Source organism: Pteropus vampyrus, unplaced genomic scaffold, assembly GCF_000151845.1.
Source record: "Pteropus vampyrus isolate Shadow unplaced genomic scaffold, Pvam_2.0 Scaffold482, whole genome shotgun sequence".
NCBI classification, from domain to species: Eukaryota; Metazoa; Chordata; class Mammalia; order Chiroptera; family Pteropodidae; genus Pteropus; species Pteropus vampyrus.
This window is the reverse complement of record NW_011889263.1, coordinates 188,537-212,496: the sequence shown is the minus strand read 5'-3', so window position 1 is coordinate 212,496 and position 23,960 is coordinate 188,537. Positions and strand designations below refer to the sequence as shown.

Below are 23,960 nucleotides of genomic sequence, written 5' to 3'. Positions count from 1 at the left end.
TGGCTTGTGATCTTACTAAAGTACGAGTGACTGATAATACCCAGTGGGAGGTGAGAATCAGTTTGCGTTTGTGTCACTGTGCATTCTCCCAACTCATCTATGGCCCAGTGTCATGCTTGGGTCAGCTGCTTGAAAGCCTCGAGATCATGACCATTTGAAGAAGCTTCAGACAAAAATCCCTGCTTTATGAAGCTATTATTTCCAATGAAGGGAGACAGATAATAAACAAAATAGATAAAAGTTTGATAAGAGAAGTGCTATAGAGAAAAATAAAGCAGACAGAACTGATGGGGATGCAGAAGGTGGATTTGGGAGGTGGTGATTTTTAATAATAGGCCAGCGAAGGAGGCCCCACCAAAGTAGTGACATAATTTAAGCACAGACCTGAAGGAGGTGAAGAAGAGGCCGTGTAGATATATGGAGAAGAGCAATCCAGCGAGAGGGAACAGCATGTGCAAATGTCCTGATACGAGACCTTACTTGGTGAGTAAGAGGGACAGTGTGGAGTGAGTGAGGGGAGGGGAAGAGACAAGGGCACGGAGATTGTTCAGGGCCTCATGGGCTGTGGGGAAAGCTTTAGCTTTTATTCTAAGTGAGGTAGGAGTCATGAAGGGTTCTAAGCAAAGTAGGGACATTACCTCATTCAGGTGTTCATAGGCTTCCTTTGGCTGCTGTGGGAGGAAGTGACTGGGGGGTTAGGGCCAGAGCTGGGAGACCAGGGCAGAGGTCATTAGTCCACCTGGATCGTCGCGTGACACTGGGGGCTCTAGCCATGGTGGGGGCTTTGGAGGAAGGGAAATGGTTGCATTATGGATATAATTTGAAGACCAAGCCACTCACATTTGCTGCTGGGTTTATGTGGAGAAGGTGAGAGAAAGAGTTGAAGATGACTCCAGGTTTTGGCTTCATCAACTGGAAGGACAAAGCTGACAGACAGGTTGGGAAGCTGATAGGGAGCTGATTCAGGGGAGTGTTATGTCCGAGACGCTTGGGAGATCTCAACATGGAGACATCAAGCAGACAGTTGACTCTATGGGTCTAGAGACAGGAGGGAACCTGGCTGAACTAAATATAAGAGTCATTGGCATATGACTGAATTAAGAGTACTGAAAAGGTATCTGAGAATTCAGGGACTGAGAGTAGAGAGGTCACTTGAAGAATCAGAAATCAAGGCTGGCAGGAGGAAGCTGTGGTCCTGGGACAGTGGCTGGTACAGTAATGAATGAATAAAGCTGTACACACTGATGGGACCATTTCAGAGCTTGGCGTTTGGGAAGATGTGGGCAGGGCATCATCAGATAACCTGGAAAATTTCTCAAATCTGACAGCGTAATGCTTGCCAGGAAAAGTCAGGCTAACAACATTTGAGTAGAACCCAGTCACACTTTATTGAGCACCTGTTATGTACCAAATGCACTTTAAAGCCATTATTTCATCCCATTCTCACAACTTGGAGAGGTAAGCACTCACATCTCCATTTCAAGGAAACAGTAAAGGCAGAACACACTGATAGAGGCCTCTCAGGCAGTCGGGATGGGAAGTAGAGCTGGTGGGGAGGCAGTGCTGCTCAAAGCAGCTGGAAGAATCCCTGGCTCTTAGCTCAGTGCCAGGCCCACAGGAGGTGCTCCAAGCCCCTGTTCCAGACGTGAAGGCAAGAACTGGTCAAATGAGGGCAGGCGGAGTCCATGTGCAGTTTATGCAGACCTGGACCACTGCTTGTGTGCGGTGTGGGTCTTGGCTCCCTGTCCTTGGGGATCCCGGACCCCAGGGTATCAGGCGAGACTCTCCTCCTCCTCACCAATGGGGCTGGGCAGCCAGGGCGGAGCTGGCCCCCGTGGCGCGGGCATGGACACTGTAGTGAAGGGCTCAGCGACCGGCCCGGGAGCGGGCAGCTCGGGCCCGGAAGGGAGCTCAGGTTCGGGCTCCCGCGGGCCGGAGTCCAGCAGTAGGTCATCACAGCCACACTCTGGGGCCACGCCGTCTTGGGTGCTGGCGCACGTGCAGCTGGGGGCGGTGGACGCCTCCGACACACAGCTGTTCTTCCGGCGCAGCAAGGACAGACGCCGGCCCAGCAGGCCTCCTGCGGCCATGCCCGCGCCCACCGGCAGGAGGCGCTGCAGGAAGTCACCCTGTGCCTCGCCCAGCGGCACGTCCAGGCCTTCGGGCCGCTGGAACTGCATGTCCTCCTTGGCCAGCCTGTGGGACAGACAGCAGGCCAGCACTGTGACCTCGCTCCCTACTTGACTGACAGCTGGGACCAAGGCCTGCTGCTTTTCTTGGCTCTGCCCACCCTTTGTCTCGCTTATGCCAAAAGACATTGGCCCCTCACCCGGGAGCCTGGCCTTATCCTCTGGCTGCGCCTCTGCTCAAACTTAGGCCTTACAGACTCAGTTGTGGCTCTGCTGCGTCTCTTTTGGTATGGCCTCTGGCCGCCTGTCCAGTCCTCATATACCTTACCCCAATTAGTGGCCCAGTCCCAGACCCTGACCCTATTCCTGTCCTCATAGGCTTTATTTAGCTCTTAGCCCCTAACCTCTAGATTTAATCCTTTAGCCTTGTGGTACCCTAAAGCACCCTCAATCGGTCTTCGCAGAGCCATGAGCCTCGCTCCCAAGAGGCCCCGCCCATCCCCTCGCTCACGTGATGTCGAAGGTGGAGCCCTGGAAGGAAGGTTGCAGCCTCTGGAAGGCGGTGGCTGCTGTGTAGGGGGCGCGAGCCTCCGCCGTGTCCCAGTAAAGGTCCTTCTCCAGCATGGCTAGGTCGTCATACATCTCGTCCACGGCCAGCATTGACACCTGCGGGCGCAGGACACGGGACTAGATGGGTAGCAAGCACGGGCACCGTGAGGCAGACCTCTCAGGATGGGTAGGAGTGTGGTACCAAAGAGAGAAGGATGGTTCGGAGGCGGGGCCTGGGCAAGTCTTGGCGAGGGTGGGGCCAGGGTCACTGTGGGAGGCCAGGGATGAGCGCAATAGAGTCTCACCTGGAAGTTGCGGTCAATCAGAAAGTTGGTTTCAAAGTCGTCGTCGTCCTCACCAAAGGGATTGATGAGCTGCTCGGCTACCTGAGCGGGGAGGGGGAAGGTAAGCGGAGACCTGAGAATCCCTGCCCACTCCACATCCAGAGTCGGGCCTTGGAGGGGCCCCTCCCACCTTGAGCCAGCCAGCATAGAAGAAGAACTGCAGCAGAGTGAAGACTGGCACGAACAGGTCAAGATTGTGGTCTTTGTATCCCTGCGCAGGGTCTAGGAACTGGCGACCGATGAGGCAGGCCAGGAAGTAACTGTACACCGCAATGGTCACCACCTGCGGGCAGGTTGCCAGGTCAGGGCTCTTCTGGCCAGGGCTAAGATTGGGCGTCACTGTGATGGGGTCATATCTGGCCCTGGGTTTCCCACTTGAGACCAGTGCCTGTGATGCTAGATCTAAACAGAGGCACGGAGAGGTTACCTGGGTGTAGACGAGGGGTACGCTGATCCAGTCATAGTGAAAGAGCATCGAACACTTGCCCCGAAACACAGTCAGCTCCTGGAAACAGATACAAGTCATTGAGGGGGCCTGACTTGTGAGCTCCCAGGTGAGGATTAATTGTGGATATTTGGATGAAGCTGAATGTTCACCTGATAAGAGGTTGTGTGTGCTTCTGGGGGCTCCAGGGAGAGGATTTAGTGGTGAGTTTCTACCTGGGGTGGGGGCCCCACAGAGATAGATGTGCACCTGGGGGCTGCTGGGTAAAGATGCTTGGAATTGGCCTAGGGGAGGCCTGTGGCAGGCCCGCAGTCTGATCTCACTCCAGGGCGAGGGGGGCGGGGTACAATTTCTCTGGTATTTTGTATTAATGACCAGCTGGCAAGCCCACCTCGAGCAGCAGTTTAAGGGCGCTGTTGTCGCGGATGCGGCCCTCGCGCCGGGCCTGTGCCGCCAGGTTGGAGAACCAGATGAAGGGCACCCAATACTTGTTGTAGGACGAGTTCAGGTTCTCGAACTTCTTGCGCTCCTCGCGGGTCATAAACCCTAGAGGGGTGAAGTCAGGGGTCACTCGCCACGCCCTCCGTCCTCGCCCTGCCCCCCGCATCTAGCCCGAACCTCACCAGCCTCCACAACGTGGTCTATGGTGGGGAAGCGCTTGAAGACGGCGGTGCTGACAGAGCGCAGGATGAGCACGGCGGAGAGCCCCGCGTAGCGCATGAGCGTGCGCCGATAGAGGCGGCCGCGCTCGTCGCGGCCGTGCACCGTTCCCGACACTATGCACATGAGCGCGTCCGGCAGAGGCATGCAGAGGTACTGGTTCCACCAGCGGTGTACCACCAGGTTCACATAAAAGCCTGCAGGAGAGCCAAGAATGGGGGGCTTAGTGGGGACACTAGGGCTAGCGGTTCGGGGACCCAGGTTGTGGGAAGAGGAATGATATAGGATCTGCGTCAGGGACACCAGGCAGGTGGGGCTACCCTGGCCACGCGGGGCCACTTGGGCTGGAAACTTGGGGGTCCAGCCATAAGATCAGAGCGGCCCGAGCTGGCTGGGTTGCTCTGGTTACTTAGGAGTCGCATGTGATAGAGGATTGGGATCCCAGGGATGCCCGCAGAGACACGGGGCCTATAGGAGGGTTTTCACCCAGGCCACAGGAAGCCCCTGGGTCAGGGATGTGAAGGGGATGGCCACAGAATCTGTGTCAAGGAGCCTAATGTAGGCGGTTCACCCCATCCATGTGGGCAGAGAAGGAGGCTGGTGGCCAGGCCTTGACAGAGTTGACAAAGAAATACTCCCCAGGCTGGACTTGAGAGGATGGAATCATATGGGGTCCCTGGGACTCAGGACATGGGGAGGGGGCACTTGTAATCTTATGCAAACCCAGGTGGGAGTCCGTGAAGTGACCAAGGATAAGCAGATGGGTGACGTGGAATTCTCTCAGGGGCACTGCGACTAGGTGATAACCAAGGTCTTGGGAGTGGGGGCTACACCTGGCATAAAATATGCAGAAATGGGGTCGTGGGTTGGATTTGAAGGGGGTCTCAGTGGGGCAGGAATGGGGGAGGTCTCTGAAAGCGGCGAATGGGAATGGGTTTCTCTGGATCAGGGGATGGGGAACTCAGGAGCTTGTACACACCGAGCACAAAAGAGACAGGAATGAGACTGGCGTACTGGTCGCAGTAAATGACGAGCTTCTCGAAGTAGCGCTTCTGCCCTTCAGTCAGCATGAAGCTGCAGGGGAGGGGCATGGGGTCACAGGCAAGGCTTCTCCCTAGCTGCGGATCTCTCTTCCCATGCCCCACCCTGGGCACACCTGGGTCCCTTCCCAGCCCCATCTGGCCAGCTCTCCCACCCCAAGTTGCCTCACCGATAGGCAGAACTCAGCACCATGTAGAGCCCGAGGAAACAGAGCAGCTCCCGCCACAGAAGTTTGTAGATGCTCCCACGCCACAGCAGCAGCAACTGGGAGAAGCCGCCGAATCGTGCGTTGGCCACGCGGGCTGTGTACGTGACAGTCATCGTGGCGCTGGACCGGTCGGGCCAAAGGAGATGGGGCTGGACCAGATCCGCACTTGTGGGCTGTGGAACTGGGGTCCGGGAGGGAGCGGGGCTAGGGGCTGTGGGCGGAACGTCGGGGAGGGGTGGAGAAGTATGGAGTGACTCACTTAGGTGTCCCCTCCCGCACCCTGCCGTCTCCTCCCAGCCTTCTCCTCCCAGCCTTGTTGCCAGTCCTAGCTGCCAGTCCTCCACCCAAGCCCCTCTTGCAGGCCACCCCCTTCCCTGAACTCCTAGTGCTGTGCCTACCTCCCCAGGCCCTCTCACCAGCCTCCATTCCAAAAACCTTTAGGTCAACTAAGGTGCCTTCTGTTTGATCCCATACACTTTACCTGGGCTCCATCTGCAACCTCCTCCACTCCTTGAGTTCCCAGTGCCTCCATTTCTAGGTTCTCAGGGCTCTGAAAACTACCCCCCCACCACCACCATTCCTCCTCTCTCAGATCCCACTTCTGTCTCTATTAACTACCCCAGCTTCCAGTCTCAACTTCCAAAGCCCTGTCCTCAAGCTTCCAGGCCCCCAGGTCCCCTTCTGCAGCACCCCCTGACTCAGGCTGGCCCCTTCTCCTGCACTGCTGCCCCAGCCTATCTACTCTCCCCACTTAATTGTCCTGCCCCCTTCTCCTGGCTTCACCTTAGTCTTTCCTCTGTCCATTCTCCTCCAGCCTTCCAAGCTCTTCGCTCCATACTCTGAGGATTCTGATTTAATTCCTGCCTGATTCTTGCCTGAAGGCCCACCTATTTTCAGCATCCACTGTTCTCCCAGACCTGGGCCCTTCTCACCTGATGTCGGGTGTAGGGTACTCGGGGACAGGGATAGGGCAGGCAGTGGCTTCAGCATTGGGTGCGGCTGAAGCCAGACCCTGGGTGGGAGGGGGCTAGGAATGGGTGTGGATGATCTCTCCCTAGCCCGTCCCCCTGGGCTGCAGCCTCAGATCTTTGTTTGGAGAACTCTGGCCAGTTTGTTACCTGCAGCAGGGGGAGAAATCCGCCCAGGCCTCCGTTGCTCCTCCCTGTCTCTTTCCCAGTCAGTCACAGGCAGGTCCTAGGGATCTTGGACCTAGAGCTGGGGGAGGGGGCAGAGATCGTGTCCTTCCTAGTCACACACACACACACACACACACACACACACACACACACACACACACACGCACATGCTGCTCAGTGAGGTTGGGTCACTCCATAGTCATCTGTAATCATACACTGTCACAAAGATGTACATGGAAACACAGGCCATACACCCAAGCACAAATTCAGCTTCCCTTAACACTGCCCCACAACCTTGGTGACCCAGAGGGCAGTATGCACTTTCAGAAAGTCACACAAGACGCACCTCGCTCTACCCGCTCCAACATTCAGGTATAACAGATGGACCCTAACCCAGGAGGCTCATACCTCTCGGCCACCAAACAGCCACCCAGGAGTACCTGGGCAGACACAAAAGGACCCTACATTCCCTCCTGATCATGCCCTGTAACTAAGACACACACAAGGTCACACAATTCGCAAGAGCAGATCCCACCCAGAGCCCAGAAAGCCACACACCATCACAAAGAGGGTGGTAACATACGTTTATTCCCGATCTTTCCTGAACAAGGACATACCTCTGGTCACACAACAGATGTGGGAATGCCTGCTCTCTACACAGCTGCACAGGCTCCTGGGGTCCCTTAGATCCAGTGTTGCAAAGACATTCATACAACAGTGACCTCTCCTCAACAGTCTCACAGTTCTAGAGAGGCACATCTAGGTAGGATCATGCCCATAACTTCTCTTGAAACTTGCCTGTATTTGCATATCTATATGTAAGACACCCCTCCCCAATACCCTTTTACTGCGGTGTGCAGGCACCTCCTCCCCCACCCTACTCCCCACCCCATATACAAGCCTTGGGTCTCAGACTCTCTCAGCATTGCCATGAACACGCAAGCTTAAGGACATAAAAACTTGTTCCTACATTTGGCATAGATGCAGGACAGATGTTTCCCCTTCACAGACATGCCTACAAAGCGGGCACTCCCAACCTGGTACAAACAGCTCCCCATCCCAGTCCTCAAACTCACAGCCTGTGCACTAGGAGTGCGAATGGTTTTATGTGGCCCCGCCCTGAAGTCCTGCCAGCCAGGACACCTTGTTCTCAGCCTGGCAGATGTCTGCCCCGCCTGGGGTAATTAGGAACCAGCCTGGGTTGGTCACCCTTGAACCCACACCTCCGCTGTCCAGCTGCTGGACAGCCCATAAAAGTGGGCGAGGGGTTATACTACTAGCTGTGGGCCTTGGGGAGGGGTCAGGCTTCAAGGTGACGGGCTCTGTTCCTGACCTGAGGCCCCTGCTTTTTAGGGACTTATCTTTATACACACTACAGCCAGCCCTCTCTTACCCCCTTCCTGTGCTCATCCTCCCTCCCCAGCTCAGTGTCCCCAGGGCACTTCTGACTGCTGGACCCCTGATGGGCCAGGGGCAGGTTGCCCGGGCTAGTTCACATACTTAATAATTGTTAACAGTGAATAATAACAAACACTCCTTGGCAGGTACATGCCTGGTGCTGTTGTAAAGGCGTTACTTATTTCATTTCATTGAGTCCTGACAAGCAGTCTTATGAAGTTGTTCCTTATTGCCGCTATCCAGGTAGGGAAACTGAGGTTCAGATAACACAGCCTGTTCATGGCATAGCTTGGATTTGAACCCAAGCACTTCGGCTAGGAGTCTGGGGTCTTTGCCATGGGCTGCGCCACTGTTTGTTTACAAATGCCATCCTGATGTGCCCACACCTGCTTGCTCACAACCAGTGCAATAGTCAAGGGACACGTCTGGGCTCGTGGCTGGGTTCCCCTGGCACGCACATCTTGACATGCCCAGACCCTGGGTGTGCAGTTTGAACATCACTTCCTGCCTTGTGCGTCCTCAGGCACCTCTTGTCTATCCCCTCGACTAGCTCAGGCTTGGAATCTGCACATGCCTGAGGTCATCCCAGTCCTGTCTCTCAGGTAGGGATGAAGGTGGCTGTCCAGGCAGTGGCAGAGGGGAGTGAAGGGGTAAGGGGCTTGCTAAGGTGTCTTTCAGGCTGCTGTGCTGACCCTTCCAGGGTCGGGTGAATTTGTGCCATGAATTTGTGAACGGTCATACTATGCCTCCATTTTTGAGATGAAGCTCAAACTAAAGGAAACATGAAGCACTCAGTGAGACCCCTCTGGAGGCAAGACAAAAGCTCAGGGGTTTCTCTGGCCTGAATGCTCTGCCATCCTGTCCCCAGTTGCAGCCCTGTGCTGGGAGGAGCTGGTGCCATGCCATGGGGGCAGGAATTGGGGGGTGGAGACTGTTAATCCCCAGTCTGGCTGGCCCAGCCTCTGCCCAGGGTGCCCACTAATTTCCAAACCAAACAGCAGGCAGTGTTGGGCCTGCTGCCGGCCTAATCCGCTCCCCACCAGCCTGGGGCTCTCCAAGAGGCCTCCCAGTTCCCACGCTCTAAGCCTCAAAGGAAGTGGGCAGATGTCCCTGTCTTGCACTCCAGGCTTTAACAGCAGACACCCCTACCTATAGAGCTAGAAAAAGCACCCCCTTCCTAAAGACACCCACCTTTAAAACTGCTATAAGAAACACACTTCTTAGGTCTGTTGTGACTGCATCCCTCTAGATGTGACCATTTTTGTACAGTGTACAACCTGTGCAACTGTACGTGGAGGTGCGGACCCCCAAACTCCCTGTAACAATACCACAGTGGTTTAAGATCATTTTATTGAGGTGCAAGTGGGGAGAGGTGGGGAGCAGCTAGTCTCCCCAGCCCCACCAGGGGGAACGGATCCCCTCCCCACCTCCCACCTCCCAAGTGATTCCCCCCGTATTATGGGGGGACTTTGTGCAAACTCTGCCCCGGTGGGGTGGAGCGTAGGTGTGAAATGGTAGCAGCTGGGACTGGCAGCAGTGCTACTGGGCGCTGGGTGGCTTGTAGGGCTCCAGGAGGAGGGCAGAGAAGGTGTTGACCTTGTCTGCCCCCCGCACCTCGTGGGGCAGCAAGGGCAGCTTCACAATGTGGAAGTCTTCATACAGGTCCTCCATCTGTGGCCAGAGGCAGAGGACAGTGGTCAGAGGGCCACAGGGCAAGGACAGAATGTGGGTCGATGGAAGTGATCAGGCTGGGGGCCTCCCAGGGTCAGGGGCTTCAAAGGTCACAGGTAGGAACAACACTGGTGAGGTCAGAGATCTCTGGTCATGGTAAGAGGTACCCAGGCCAGGCCAGTTCTCAGGGTCAGAATTAGGTGGAAGGGTCTGAAGTAGGGGTGAAGGGCAAGAGGCTGGGGTAGGTTAGAAGGTGGGATGGAGCAAAGGATCAGAGCACAGAGTAAATGGCTGGAGGTGCCGTGGCTAGGCTAGGCCAGGCCCCCACTGCCCGGATCAGAGGTTGGAGGGCTGGGTAGGTGGCTGGGCATGTGCACCTGGTCCAGGTACTTGGCCTGGATCTTGTGGCGGGCCTCACACATCTTGCAGGGCTTCTCAGGGTCTGGGAAGACGAGCTGGTTGACAATGATGTTGTGTGTGTCGATCTTGCACTTGGCCAGCTCCTGGATCAGCCGCTCCGTCTCGTATAGGGACAGGAACTCGGCGATGCACACGCAGATGAATGTTGTCTGCTCCTGCATGGTGCAAGAAAGGACTGTGAGGGCCAGGTACTGGCCCTGTCCCCATCCCCCAAGCCATTCACTGCCCACCTGCACCATGACTCACAGGGTCTTTGAACTGCTCGCTGACGGAGCGGATGACAGGCAGAGTCTCCTCCAGTTTGGAGGCCAGCTGGTCTGCATTCATGTCCCCTAGGCCCAGCATGTTGCACATCTGGGGGAAGGACATGGGAGGGCTTGCAGCTTACCTGGGGCCCATTATAACTCCTGGGTTGGGGGGCTTGCTAAACACCCAAAGTGAATGTAACCTCCCAGTGGTTAAAGGCATGGGCCCTTGAGCAGACCACTGGGGTCAAATCCCAGCTCTGCCTCTTCTGGGGGACTGTGGCCAGGTGGTTTGACCTCCCGGAGCCTCAGTTTCCCCACATGTACACCTCACCTCCAAGGGCTGGTGTGCTAGATGAGCTGACACATGTCACATGCTCAGAACACTTACAGTACACAGTTCCACAAATGTGGAACACTTACAGTACACAGTTCCACAAATGTGACTACCTGAGGTCCCGTACGGGGACCACACATACCACCAGGGGTGTAGAATGTGTGTATAGAATGGTGGTTGTCATTGGGGTCGTTATACTGTCATGCTAATAACCCATAGGAACACTCACGTGCTTTCCATCTGACAAACAAGGAAGGTGAGGCCCAGAGAGGTGAAGTGACTTATTTGAGGTCACACAGCTGTGTCATACCAGAGTGCAGAGCATTTGAACCCAGGCTGCCTAGCTCTGAAATATGTGCTTTCAAGCTCGTCTGAGGCACTCAGTGGGGAAGTGGGGGCAGGAACACTGAGTCCTCCAGAGTAGGGGGACAGTTCCCCTTAGTGAAGATCCATCCCACCCATTGGGAAGTGTGGACCCAGAGGGGTTTTGTGTGGAAAAGGCTTTTGTCACTGCACATGTGGGGGCCTGGGGCCTGGCTCCCACTCAGGGGATGCCTGGATGCCCTGGGGCCCTGCCTGCCTGTGAGATGAAGGGGCTGATCTGGTTCTTGATCTGCATGAGGCGGCCTAGGCCCCGCTCCACGATGGTGGGAAAGTTGAGCAGCCTCAGCGTGTGGCCCGTGGGCGCCGTGTCAAACACCACCACGGAGAAGTTCATGCCCTTCACCAGCCTGCAGGGAGATGGGGGTCAGGCCCACTCCACCCACTCTTCCACCCCAGCCCTGGGCAGCACCAGCCTGCTGGGCCTGACCTCATGACCTCTGCATAGCTCATGGCCTCGTCGATGCCTGGGAAGGCGCTCATGGCTTCCTGCATCATCTTCTTGCCCATGCTTAGCATGTTGTCCTCCTCGAAGAACTCGTCAGGCAGTTCTGCCACGCCCAGGCTGGGGTCAATCTCCTGGGGGACCAAGGGGTTTAGACTCAGGCTGCTGCTGTTACTGCCAGGGTCTTCCCACCAGGGTGGGCTCCAGGGTGGGCTAGGGGAGCCCGTAGAGGGCCCTGACCTTAGCCCTGCTTCAGGTCCCAGCTGTGAAGAGGCTAGGGAGACCCCCTGAGGTGCTATGGACCTCCCTCAGGCACTTAAGATCTCCTGGGTTTGTACAAAGGGTCAAACTATTTCACAAACAGATGGAAAATTGCAAACTGTGATCAGTGTCCCCAGAGAGAGCTAAAGCTCTCTGCAGGGCTTTCACTGGCTATTCCCTTGGGCCCCTGACAGCTTCCAGATCATTCCTCTAATGTGAGTCTTTCTTCATCATCCCTTCTAATAGCACAGCCACAGCCCCCCGACCTGCCTTACTCTCCCCTTATCATCCAGCCTCTCCTCGTATGATTTACTCATCACATTTCTCATCTGTCTCCCCAACAGAATGTCAGCCACAAGAGGGCACCAGGAACTCTCTGGCACACAGCAAGTCCTCAGCATGGATATAGAATCCACAAAGGTATGACCATTCCTAGGGTCCCTGGCCAGTCTTGGATTCCATGTCTCCTTCTCTATCCTCCTCCTATGTCACCTCTTCTTGGTGAGTTCTCTGGTCTCATGGTGAAGCTCCTAACTCACTGGCCTCAGAGGTTATTTCCCTGCATGAAGCTTGTCTACCCATCACCTCCATAGTCACACCTTTGATGGTTTGGTTATTCCGAGTCACTGGGCCACCTTTGAGCTCACATACCCCACTCCCTGACCTGGGCCTCCTCACCTCCTACCTCAGGTATTTAAACCTCTTTGGGCTACCTCAAACCCTCACCCCTGCCCCCAATTCACTATCAGTGTCCCTCTTGACCAGCACCCTTATCCAGCCAGGGTTCCATAGGTAGCCTCTGCAAACACTCCCCTTTCCCTCTGTAGTTGGCAAAATCCCCATTCTGGTTATTTCCAGCTCTCTGGTATGGCTACACTGAGGTGAACATCAGAGGAACACACCTGATGAATAACTTCCACCTTGCTCCCCACTGCTGATCACAAATGGGCACTCGACAGCCAGACAATACACCTTTGAGAGTGTGTATATTACATCTTAAACTTCCTCAAACCCCTTCTTTCCCATTTGCTCTTTGCTTTCTGCTGAGACCTGGGCCTCACCTGGGCCTCTGTGAGAAAGATGAGCTGCTGGTCGCTAACACCCTTATCTCCCCCCAGGAAATGCCTCAGTCCCCCTGCCTTGCCTATGAGTCCCTGGGTCTGTGTGTTGGATGGAGCACAGACCCAGGGACTCAGAGGCAAGGCAGGGGGACTGGGGCATTTCCTGAGGACTGCCTTCTGCCAGCATCCTTACTCCCTCCTGCAACATTACTTGTCCCTCCCTGTTGGAGCATTTGCATCAGCAAAAACACATGCTCTAGCATTTCCTTTCTCAAAAGAGTCCTCCTTAACCCCCCTCCTATATTCCTCCAGCAATGGCCCCAATTCTTAGTCCCTGTCACGGCGATCACTGTCTCCACTGCAGGTAGGTTTTTGCCCCCACTCCCAGGGTGGTCTCTCTAAAACTGATCGGCCTACTGAAGCTTAACAACCTCTTCCTGCCCGAGTTCCTTTGTCCTCCTGGAGCCTAGGAGCCCACACCCTCTACCTCTCTTCTCATTTCACTAGTGGCTCTTTCTTGGTCTCCTTCGCTACTGGACCCTAGATGCTGATGTGCTCTCAGGTTTCTGGGCCTCTCTGTTGTCTCACATTCTCGTCCCTTCACATAGCTTTAGATACCACCCCTGGGACAATGACTCCCAAATCAAGGTCAATTTCCTCTGAGCTCCAGGCTTGCACAGCTAAGCCACTGTCCTGATGTGTCCACTTGGATGTCCAGTGGGCACCCTGGATTCACCGTGGTCAAAATGGAATTCCTGATTTGTCCCTTCTAAACCTGCTCCTCTCCTAGTCTTCCCCATCCTACTCGCCCAGGAGCCAACTAAGAGATATACTTAATTCATTCATTTCCCTTGCCCATTACAACCAAGCAGTCACATTGCTTTACTTCCAAAATACATCCCAAATTTAACCACTTCTCCATTAACATTCTGCCCCCACCTCAGTTCTGGATGCTATCATCTCTTGCCTGGTCACTGCACCAGGTTCCTTGTTAGTCTCCTTGCTTTCGTTCCTGACTTACAATCCAATCTCTGCATGGCGGCCACAGGGAACTTTTTAAAAAGTTAATTTTGCCATGACATTGCCCTGCTTAAAATGAACAGCTTCCCATTACACTTGGCATCGAAGCCAACCTGTTCCCAGTGGCCTACAAGGTCCTACACCATGTGGCTCTGATTGACCTCTTTCGCATCTCCCCTTGCTCACGCATTAAGTTCTGGTCATTCTGGCTTCCTTTCTACTCCACAAACATTCCTCACTTGTTCCTCTGTGGGTATGTTGAAGAAGGGGTGAAACGAGACAGAGAATGTAGCTGATCGTAGGTGTTCATAGGAAAGGCCTGGACAGGCCTTTGCCAGAGTGGGGAGCTGAGCCCTGCTCCACTCACCATGGCGAAGAGGTTGTCATAGCCTTTGACCTTGGTGGGCACCTTGGAGAACTTCTGGTCAAATGCATCAGAGATGTTGTGGGCTGGGTCGGTGGAGATGATGAGAACACTCTCCCGCCCCTTGGACAGTTGGACCGCTAGGCTGCAGCTGGGCAAGGGAAAGTTTAAAAGGCAGAGAGTGAGGGGTCAGGTTTTGCTCCCTAAGTCTTCATGGAGAGATGTGGGGCCCAGAAGCAGGGGACCAGGATCAGCAGGGAACTTGAGAGTATGGGTAATTATGGAATCAAGCCTCAATGCCTGCATAGGGACCCTCTCAGACCTCACCTACTGACCCCTCCAGCTGGCTAAAATGGTGAGGTTCAGCCTGGCCTGATGCCTGCCTCTTCTTTGCTAGCACAGAGCAGCACGCACGGTCCAGCTGTCCAGCCAGGATAGCTAAGGAGCCCTTTGCATTCCCTCAACGCAGAGATAAGGGGTCCCTTGCACCTCCTGCTAAACTAAGGATGGTTCAAACCACTTGTCCAGGATAATTTGCCCCAGGGACACCTACTCCCAGCCGACTGGGATAGTCTGATCATGTGCCCTCTTCCCGCCTTCGACCCCCACGTGGTCATAGAAATGCATGGTTCACCAGACTACGATAGTCTGCCCCAGTGCCCTTCCCCCTACTCTGAGCTCACTCTGGTACGGTCCAGCTGGTTGGGACACCTAAATGCTCTCCCAGGCGCCGTGCGCTGGGTTCAGCGTGGTTCGGCCTTTGAGCCCCTACAGGGATGGGCCAACTCAGAGGGTGCCAGGCTTGTATTCTGGAGGTATGTGCTATTTGCTCCAGGTAACTTCTGTAGAGTACAACCCGGAAGACCTCGGCCCAGCCCCCGATCCCGGCTCCGGGTCGAAGAGCCTGTCCCTGGCCTCCCCTTCGCTCAGTGGTACATCCCACCCGTCTTCCCGGCCCCCACCGCCTCCTTACCTGCAGGTAGTCTTGCCAACGCCACCCTTGCCCCCGACGAAGATCCACTTAAGGCTGCGCTGCTCGATGATGTTGCTAAGCGTGGGCTCCAGCGGCTCCACATCAGGCGCATCCTCGAACTCCTCTGCCTCAACCCCCCACCCGGCCACCCCTGCCGCCATCTTGGAACCGGCTCACGTGATCAAGCGGAGCGCACCACGCAAAGCACCAACAGGGGAAATTCCATGTCATATCCTCAACAGGGCTAGTGGCCGGAGTTAATTTCCTCATGGCTTGACATTTAGGCGCTAATAGAAGCTATATTTCCAATGTCTTCCTCTTCTATGGTTCACCTTGTCGATCGCTCGTCTATGATTTTTAAAAGACTCCCCCTGCCTAATTAACATATCGGTACAGTCCAGGATACTCCCCTTCACTGATTGGACCCTAAGTCTTGCAGCACTCTTTCAATTGGCTACATCTTTTCTTATTTTCACCAATCAGTCTCACGTTCCGGTAGCCGCCAAGCTCTCCTTAGCAACCAGACAAACACCCGGTCCATGCCCTTTCCTTGAAGTTAGGTCCTCCCTGGCCTGACTCCATAGGCTCAATCTCAGGTCGATCATTTCCCCTCTATTCTCCAAACTGAGTCCCAACATCGGCTCAGGTCCGTCTCCTATGTTATCCAATTGGCTGTGAGCCACCTGGCTCCTGACACAAACCAATCATAGACAAATTGATTAGTTGGTTGAAGGCAGGTCTTGCGGCTGTGAGTGAGCTCGAGGGAGAACCACTCTGGTTGTGGGCAAGGTCCGCAGATCCTTGTCCACTGCTCCCTGAACTCCCATTCTGGGTAAACCAGGGCAGGGACCACACTTGCAACTGCACTCCTTGTCTTGGAAGTGACCCTATTTCTGAAAACTTCCTTATACTTTGCTCCCTGTGGAAGGGGAGACTCGAGTGAATTCCGTTTGAACCCATGCACTAGGCAGAAATACAAACTTTGTCTCAGGCCCTTGGCAGGCAGTCTTAACTCTAAACTGGGAGGTTCCAGCTTAGAAATACCTCCAGCTTCATTTGAGTATTCTAGCCCATAAAATAATATCCCGATTCTCAGATGGGGACCCCAGCTCCACAGAACTAGCTGTGTCCGCATTCCCAGCAAGAGCTCCACCCCAGAGACAGGTACCCAACCCAGGATACCTCCTGCATTTCTAGTCTGGGGTCCAGGTTAGATATGCCCTTTAGACCGAGTTAGGGACCTGGTTTCAAGGTGTCAGTTGAGCAGTCTCAGAGGGGATTCCTTCTCCTCAATGAGATTATCCCCGGTTCCAGAAGTAGATTCTAGCCCCGGAAAACTAATGCGCCTCCAGTCCCAAGCAGGAACCTCACTCAAGAGAGCCAGCTACAGCCCCAAACGACGACCCCATTCCCGGGGAGACCATGTCTGTGTAACGCCTTCCCAAATCTAGCTGGATTATAAAAATTCGCGGGGCGGAGCCACCCGGTTCGCCAGTCAGAATTTAGTCCTCATTTGTCCCGCCCCTCAGGCCCCGCCCCCACTGCGGACGCTTGCGGGCCAGAGCGTTCTTCCCGGCATGCATTGCCCGGGATCAGTCAAGTCCGGCGCCAAGCGCGGGTCTGGAGCGGCCTTCCCATAGTCCTTTGCGCGGCACTTGGCGACAAAATGGCTGCCCGAGGGAGACGGGCGGAGCCTCCCGGTCGGGAGGCGCCGGGCCCCGCGGCGGGCGGCGGCGGCGGGAGCCGATGGGCTGAGTCGGGGCCCGGGACATCGCCCGAGAGCGGGGATGAGGAATTGTCGAGCCCAGTGTCGTGCGGCGTGAACTTGTTCGCCAACGACGGCAGCTTCCTCGAGCTGTTCAAGCGGAAGATGGAGGAGGAGCAGCGGCAGCGGCAGGAGGAGCCGCCTCCGGGCCCGCCGCGACCCGACCAGCCGGCCACTGCCGCCGCCGCGGGTCCCGGCGATCCGAAGAGGAAGGGCGGCCCTGGCCCCACGCTCAGCTTCGTAAGGAGCCGCGGGGGTGGGGGCGGGCGCCAGGGCCTGCCTTGGCAGGGGGAATCGGGCCCGAGGAAGGGGATCGGGATCCAGGTTCAACCTCCGACCTCGCTGAGGGGGTCGTCCAAGTCACCCACTGAGGATGCGGAACCTGGATTCCCGACGAGCGAGGTTTGGGGGTGGACATGGGGACCTTCGGAGCCTGCCCGTGAGAACCGGGAGCCGGGGATTGGGAAACCAGGATACCAGAATTCCTGTTTGAGTGGCACCCGAACTTTGGATACCGGGACCATCTCTCACTATTCCGAAGGGGGCAAATTCAAATTTGGAGTTTATGCTGTGTGATTAGAGACTTAGACCACTTACTGTGTAACCTCAGGAAATTTGCTCGATTTCCCTGAGTTTCATTTGTTCAGTTTCATTCAGTGTCCGTTTATTGAGCACCTTACCTTATGCTGGGCATTGTGCTAGGTTCTGGATATGTCCTGGTGAACGTGACAGACAGGATCTTTGCTTTCCTAAAGTGTCTGGGTTGGCCTTTCCTCATTTTTTCTATTTGGAAAAATGGACGTCATCCCATCTTCTGATGTGATGAGGGTTCAATGAGGCCATCCTGGAAAAGTGACTAGCGTGGGGCCTGTCTTATAGGAATGGCTGAACCTGTACTTCTCAATTGGGGATGATTTCCCCTATTTAGCAAAGTCTGGAGACGTTTTTGGTTGACAAAACTGGGGGAGGAGGTGCTACTGACATCTGAGTAGAGACCAGAGATGTTGCTTAACAGTCTGCAATACACAGGACAGCCCCCACCAGCCCCATTCCCCAGCAAAAAATCATCTACTTCAAAATGTCATTAGTGTGAAGTTGAGAAACTCTAGGCTAAATAAATGGCACTTACAATGATGGGCCACTCTGAGCTTGCATTGTCTCTGGTGTTGAGATCAAGTCTCTGTGGTATGGAGAAAAAAGTGTCGACTTGAGAATACTGGATTGGGAGTCAAATCTTCATCTTCAATTTCTTCATCTGCCAAAAATAGGTGTGAGACTAGGCCCAGCAGAGCCGGTCATTTAGTGCCTAGTTGAGAGGTGGAGATAGGATCATGCCTATCAAACCTGTGGCAGCTTGTGGGGTACAGGAAGCCCTCAGTGAGAGAAGATGGAGGACCAGGATGAAAGTCCAGAGGCTTTCTATTTGAGGAAGGGGAAATGTCAGGACCTAGATTGGTCTGAGAACTGTTCAGAGGCCAAGTACTCCTCCTTGAGTGCGAGTAACAGTAGTTTTCACTGCCTTTTTCATTTGTTCATTAAAGGGCTGTTGTGGGAGGATCCTCAGAGAGGCTAGACCAGGTTAGGTGCAGGGGAGACATTGTTGATTGGTGGTTAAGGATGCTGCTCTGTGGCTTGGACCCACCTGACCCTGAATCCAGCTCCATCGTTTGCTGCCAGAATGACTGAGGATAGGGGCCTCTCCTTCTTAAAGTTGTTTCCTCATTTATAGAGTGGGGGTGGTTGTAACCTTCATCATGAAAATGAAAGGAGATGATACATGCAAAGCACTTGGCACAGGGCTTTGCATATAGTAAGTGCTCAATAACGGGAGATGTTGTTGACTGCGTGGTCATGCCAGGGGAGGGAGAGGCTTCAGCATGGAGAGTGAGGACAGAGCCCGTCCCCACGAATGTGAGGGTTCTTTTTGCTCCGTGGGAGGGCACCCCCTGGGCCCAGGACTGCCTGGGCATCATGGGCCCAGGGCAGGCGCTAAGAGTCGCGTGTGCTCCTCTCTGATTGCTGCGCAGGTCGGCCGGCTGGTGGAGCTGGGCGCGGCGTCGGGACGGGCCACCGGGCCGGGCTAGGAAGGTGTAGTGGGCCTCAGCGCCGCCAAGGGCGGGCCCCGGCTCCTGTAACCGTTGCAGTCTTCTGTCCCTTCACCCAGGTGGGCAAGCGCAGAGGCGGGAACAAACTAGCCCTCAAGACGGGAATAGTAGCGAAGAAGCAGAAGACGGAGGATGAGGTGAGCAGGCTCGGTGTGGGGGGCTGCCCACATTGCCTTTCCTTTCCGGCCTTAGCACTTGGCTGACGAGCCCTGTCCTTCCCTGTCTAGCATCTGATCCTTGGATTAAGGGTACTGGGTGGGGGTAGGAGGGCTTTCAACAAGGTCCCCAGATAACTCGACTCTGAATTACTTTACCTCAAATCCAGGACCTCCAGGGTGACACTGGGGTTGGGTCAGCTGTCTCAGGACAGTCCTGACCCCAGTTCCTGGCCTCCCTGGCATCCCCTTCCCAATCCCCTGTGTGCCCCCCCTCCCCCACAGGTATTAACAAGTAAAGGTGACGCATGGGCCAAGTACATGGCAGAGGTGAAAAAGTACAAAGCCCACCAATGCGGTGACGATGATAAAACTCGGCCCCTGGTGAAATGACCCCCTTTCCCCGCCTGCCCACGGCCTGGGACTCTGCGATGTACATAACTATTTAATGTGGCGGCAGCGGCGGCAGCCTTTCCCCCTAAGGACTTACAAACAGAAGGAAACCGAGATGCTTCCCGCAGCCGCGGATGATTCTCCAGGACTCTTTTTTACCTTGAGCACTTGCCTCTTGAGACTTCATAGAACAGTGGTTTACTGTCCCCTTTCCCCACCTCCTTGCTCTCTCTGGCTCTTTCTGTCTTTCTCTTCTCGCCCTCCCCACCCTCCTCCCCTTAGCCATCACTTCTGGGAAGTAAAGAACTTGATTTAGTGCTGGAGTTGTGTGCTTAGTTTGCCTTCTTTGCTCTCTCCCACTGAAACCCTTCCCCTTTGGCTCGTATTCACCAAATCCTGGGTCTGGCCCGGTGAGTGGGGCTTTGGTGGTATGGGAAGGAAGGGGCATGCCTCATCCAGTAGGCCTGGACTCTTCCCCAGGACCCACTGTAGCTCCTCATGTTCAAGGTCTCTTCACTGTCCCATTTGGGTGGGTCAAAGCTGTCATTCAACAGAGACTGAGTGTCTACTGTGTGCCTGGGCAGTTCTGGGCCCTGGGGCCACAGCAATGAACAGAACAAACGTTCCTTGCCCTTTTGGAAGGAAACATAAAAAGGGGAAGCCATTTTGGGGGGTGCCTGTGAAGAATTACAGGGTAGAATCTGAGGGAAGGTGTCAGTTTTCATTGACATCTGAACAGAGACTTGAGGAAGGTGAGGAAGCAAGTTCCCAAGTGGAGGGAACAGCCAGTGCAAAGACAGGTAGGAGAGTGCCTGGCCCTTATGGGGAGCTTCGAGGAGGCCCATGTGACTGGAGTTGGCTGAGTGAAGAGGGTAGGTGGATTACATACAGAGCCTTGTGTGTTAGGGTGAGAATTTGGGACTTCATTCTTATTAAAAAGGCTTTGAGGGGTTTTGAGTTAAGGAGCAACACGGTATGTTTTATATCTTAACAAGATTCCCCTGCCAAAGTGGGACTGGGGTGGAACCTAGGACACCAGGCCATGATTGGGAGTGGAAGTGATGGGGTGTTGGCAGTGCAGGAAGTGAGGAAGGCTAGGATCTGGATTCCAGTGAGGCTTCTCTGTCCTGCCAGCTGCTTGCAGTCCTTCCATGGAGGCTGAGGTTGGCCCTGCCTGGCTGTATATACTATCAGAAGGAGCACACAAGGGCTTGTTTGCCTCACCTTGCAAACATGACTGTTGACAGGACCAGTTGTCCTACAGGAAGTTGGATTCCTCTAGTGACCTTCTAATACTCCTTATAATTCTGTGCCCTCCTGGCCCTTACGTTCACCCCAGTGGAGCCGGAATGTTTCAAGATGCCCTTGTCTCCCAGCCCCTTCTCAAACCTAATAGACCTGAAGCAATATCTGAGCCCCTGAACATGGCCCCACCTCCCAGGCCTTCCCAGGCATGAATGCTGAACAGCTTGGCACTCCAGCCTATCACAGGGCCAGATTCCTGTCCCCTTTCCATCGAGAGGACCACAACTTAGAGCATTGTGGTGTTTGCTGTGATCCGTAGAGGTAGAGGGAGGAAGGACAGTCAGCTGTGGTCCTGGGAGAGGGTTGAGGTGGCACTCACCTGGCCTCAGACTGCCAGATTCAGTCTGTGGGGCTGGGATGGTGTGTTCCAAATACTGAGCACCAAAACAGACAAAATTCTATCCTAGTGGAGCTAACATTCAAGTTGGGAGAAACAAATATAGGACACATCGGATGGTTATACAAAATATGAAAAAGGTGAGAGTGGGAGAAGTGGCAATTTTAAGTTGGTCTGGGTTGGCCTCTTGGAAGGTGGCATTTGTCCCAAGTTCTGAAGGAGGTGAGACTGGCAGTGAAGATGGTCCTTGGAAGTGTTCCAGGCCTAAGGAACAACAGATGCAGTCTCAAGCTGAAACCATGCCTGACTTGAAAGGGAGCAAGCAGGCTATGGAACAGGAGACATGCCCCCTCTCACTTATTGCTAACGCACCGTAAAGCTTCTCTAGTTTATTTTCCACATTGGCTCAAAGAGCTCTCCTTCCTACTTTGGGGATGCTGAACTGGCCCAGATGTGACTAGCCTTGGGGATGTAGTGTCGGGGGAGGGGACATATGAAGCCAATAGAACCACCTCCTCCTCCCTTGAAGCCACCACCAGCAGCTGGATCTTTAAAAAGAAACACAAGTAGAAGAAGTAGGTCGCCCCTGTAGCAGCTCAGCCTCTATTCTGGAGTGTCAGGAGACAGGGGGAGCTGGAGTCCTGGTATCCCCTTTCACCATGCTCACCAGCCCTGACCTGGGGCAAGTCTGAAGAGGGAGGAAAATAAAATTTCAGGTTTTGGTGAGTCACATAGTCCTGGCTTCAAACTATTCTGGTGCCTGTTAGCTGTGTGATTCTGGTAAGTCACTTAGCTTTTCTGTGGTTCAGGTTCTTCATCTGTAAAATAGGGGTAAAATGCAGAAGCATCTCTAGAGTCAGGTTCTAATGTAAGGGCGATTTCATATAGTCTACGTTAACGCTGACATTTTAGACAGTTGAAGCAACTGGTTTGTGTTTGGTGGTTATTGAAAAATGCTTTTAAACGCAGGTGCAGTGTGATGAGATGCTCAGGGAGGGAGGTCGTTGTACAGTGAGAGGCGTTTGTCTCCCATCTCAGATTTCACGGTTGGGCATCAGCTCCTTGGGGTTTTTTTGTTTGTTTGTTTTTGCCCTGAGTGCTTCTAGTTGAAGTAAGTTTGCCGTGCGCAAGCTTGTGAGAATTTCATTTAGACTGACATTTGAAATGGAGGGGTGGGGGAAGTCTCGATTTCGTACTCAAATCCACCAGCTGGGGAGAGGAATAATTCAAGATTTCTGTGATCACACCAGATCCAATACTGTGGATCACACAGGCAGCAGGGGCCCCTTTACTGTGCCTTGACTCTCACCCTCGAAGCGCAGGGCCGCTGGAAACGACGTTGAAAGGGAGGATTTGAGCACTAACGAATCCTGCATCTCTAACTCGCTGCCCACCCAACCCTTATCTGGGGTGACCCCCAATCCTGAGCAGAAAACTACCGTTTGTACTCTCTCCCGAATCTTCCAAACCTAGTTTCAGCCCCTCAACTTCACTCTTCCTTCTGCTCAACGCCCTGTTTCAGGACTCTTTAGAACCCCGGGTTTCGAGTCTCAGCCAGACGCTTGGCAGAACAGAATTTGTAGTTCTGGGAAGTTCCTGCGCGACGGAAGGCCATTGCGCATGCGTAGGCGGCGGCTTTCCACACATGTCTCTGGAGTCGGGTTTCTGTCCCGCGGAGCCACCTGAGGTGGGAATTCAGGCTGCTCCCTTAGGGAGCCCGGCTGTTGGACTGGAGTTAGGTGGCAGCCGGCCCTTCCCAATCTAGTGCTGGGAAAGAGGTCTTAGGTATCTGTTTTTCATGAATGAACAGAGCCGGGACTGACTGCCAAGGGAGAGTGGGCTGAGAAACTTGTCTACCTCCTCCAGGATGGGGCAAAAATTGACCTTGTGCCTCTCCCGAGGTCAAAAAGTCTCTCAGGGCAAGACTGCGTTGTTCTTTGGGATTAGAGCCCTAGTTCTAAATTCAGTAAATTTAGTAAATACTGGTTTAGGAAGGGGCTGAATACAATGAAAGGACGGCCTTGAGCCTGGCGGAGTAGAAGCCATGTTATAAAAGAACAATTTTGCTGATGCTTAATTTAGATTACCTCGAACCCAGCAGGCTATATGTACGCTTATACTCATTTGACGAATGGGGACACTAAGGCTCTGAGTGGCAGGAGGTCGCCCATCTTGTTATCAGTAAGGTCAGGAGGGGAAACGGGTGCTCATGGGTCTCCAGCTCCACCCTGCTCAAGGGCCCTACTTTGTCCACTGACAGAGAAAGGATCACAAAAAGGCCTTTTTCATGACCCTGCCCTTACCTAAATATCCTGGGCTGTTCTACTTCATTCAGCTTCAGGTAGGAAAAATGATTAGGCCTTTTGCTCCAGCGAACTATTTTATTAGTTCATTTCATTTAAAATTTTACATCCTTGTATAAAAATTGTCAAACAGTACTGCAAAGTAATGTAAAATGTGGCAGAGGCTTCTGTAGGAACTCATCCCGTTTCAGGCACTCCCTTTGTCTGGCTTTCTTTTGTCTCTTGGATATAAAGTACACCCCGGGCTGTTCCCTCCATCCACTCTTTCCTTGTACTTCTCCCAAATACACGCTGGATGGGGAGGGGTGCGGAGACACAGCTCAATTCTTAGAGGAGGAGATGACGAAGACACAGTTGGCTCTGGCCAAGAGGTTCCCGGGTCCACGACACCTCGAAAGTCCTCACGTGCCACCAAACTCAGTTCAAGCGAAGAGCTGCTGTCAGGCCGGTGTGAGAGCCACCGAGAAAAACAAGACTCTCGGAGGACCGGCGGGCTAGAGAGGCTGAGA

The 23,960-nt window shown here is 54.2% G+C and overlaps 3 protein-coding genes across 4 annotated transcripts; 1 reads left to right on the top strand and 2 right to left on the bottom strand.

The window, feature by feature from the left end:
• Positions 1-40: 40 nt before the first annotated feature.
• On the bottom strand, positions 41-5,489 carry BEST2 (bestrophin 2). Its single transcript, XM_011382526.2, has 9 exons — positions 5,338-5,489; positions 5,107-5,201; positions 4,091-4,324; positions 3,859-4,013; positions 3,450-3,527; positions 3,153-3,305; positions 2,984-3,064; positions 2,641-2,795; positions 41-2,196 (listed from the first exon to the last, which is right to left on the bottom strand). Exons 1-9 carry the CDS (start codon positions 5,487-5,489, stop codon positions 1,773-1,775), a joined length of 1,527 nt encoding a protein of 508 aa, XP_011380828.1. The 3' UTR covers positions 41-1,772.
• Positions 5,490-9,242: 3,753 nt separating this feature from the next.
• On the bottom strand, positions 9,243-15,291 carry ASNA1 (arsA arsenite transporter, ATP-binding, homolog 1 (bacterial)). Its single transcript, XM_011382525.2, has 7 exons — positions 15,089-15,291; positions 14,119-14,266; positions 11,395-11,543; positions 11,164-11,314; positions 10,248-10,355; positions 9,959-10,156; positions 9,243-9,581 (listed from the first exon to the last, which is right to left on the bottom strand). Exons 1-7 carry the CDS (start codon positions 15,247-15,249, stop codon positions 9,450-9,452), a joined length of 1,047 nt encoding a protein of 348 aa, XP_011380827.1. The 5' UTR covers positions 15,250-15,291; the 3' UTR covers positions 9,243-9,449.
• A 1,350-nt stretch (positions 15,292-16,641) lies between these two features.
• On the top strand, positions 16,642-19,829 carry TRIR (telomerase RNA component interacting RNase). Of its 2 annotated transcripts, XM_011382524.2 has the most exons (3): positions 16,642-17,093; positions 19,018-19,095; positions 19,399-19,829. In XM_011382524.2, exons 1-3 carry the CDS (start codon positions 16,755-16,757, stop codon positions 19,504-19,506), a joined length of 525 nt encoding a protein of 174 aa, XP_011380826.1. In that variant the 5' UTR covers positions 16,642-16,754; the 3' UTR covers positions 19,507-19,829. The 2 variants fall into 2 exon arrangements, with proteins under 2 accessions (XP_011380826.1, XP_023380367.1); XM_023524599.1 differs by lacking the exon at positions 19,399-19,829 and having other exon boundaries at positions 16,755-17,070; positions 19,018-19,094.
• The last annotated feature ends 4,131 nt before the right edge of the window (positions 19,830-23,960 follow it).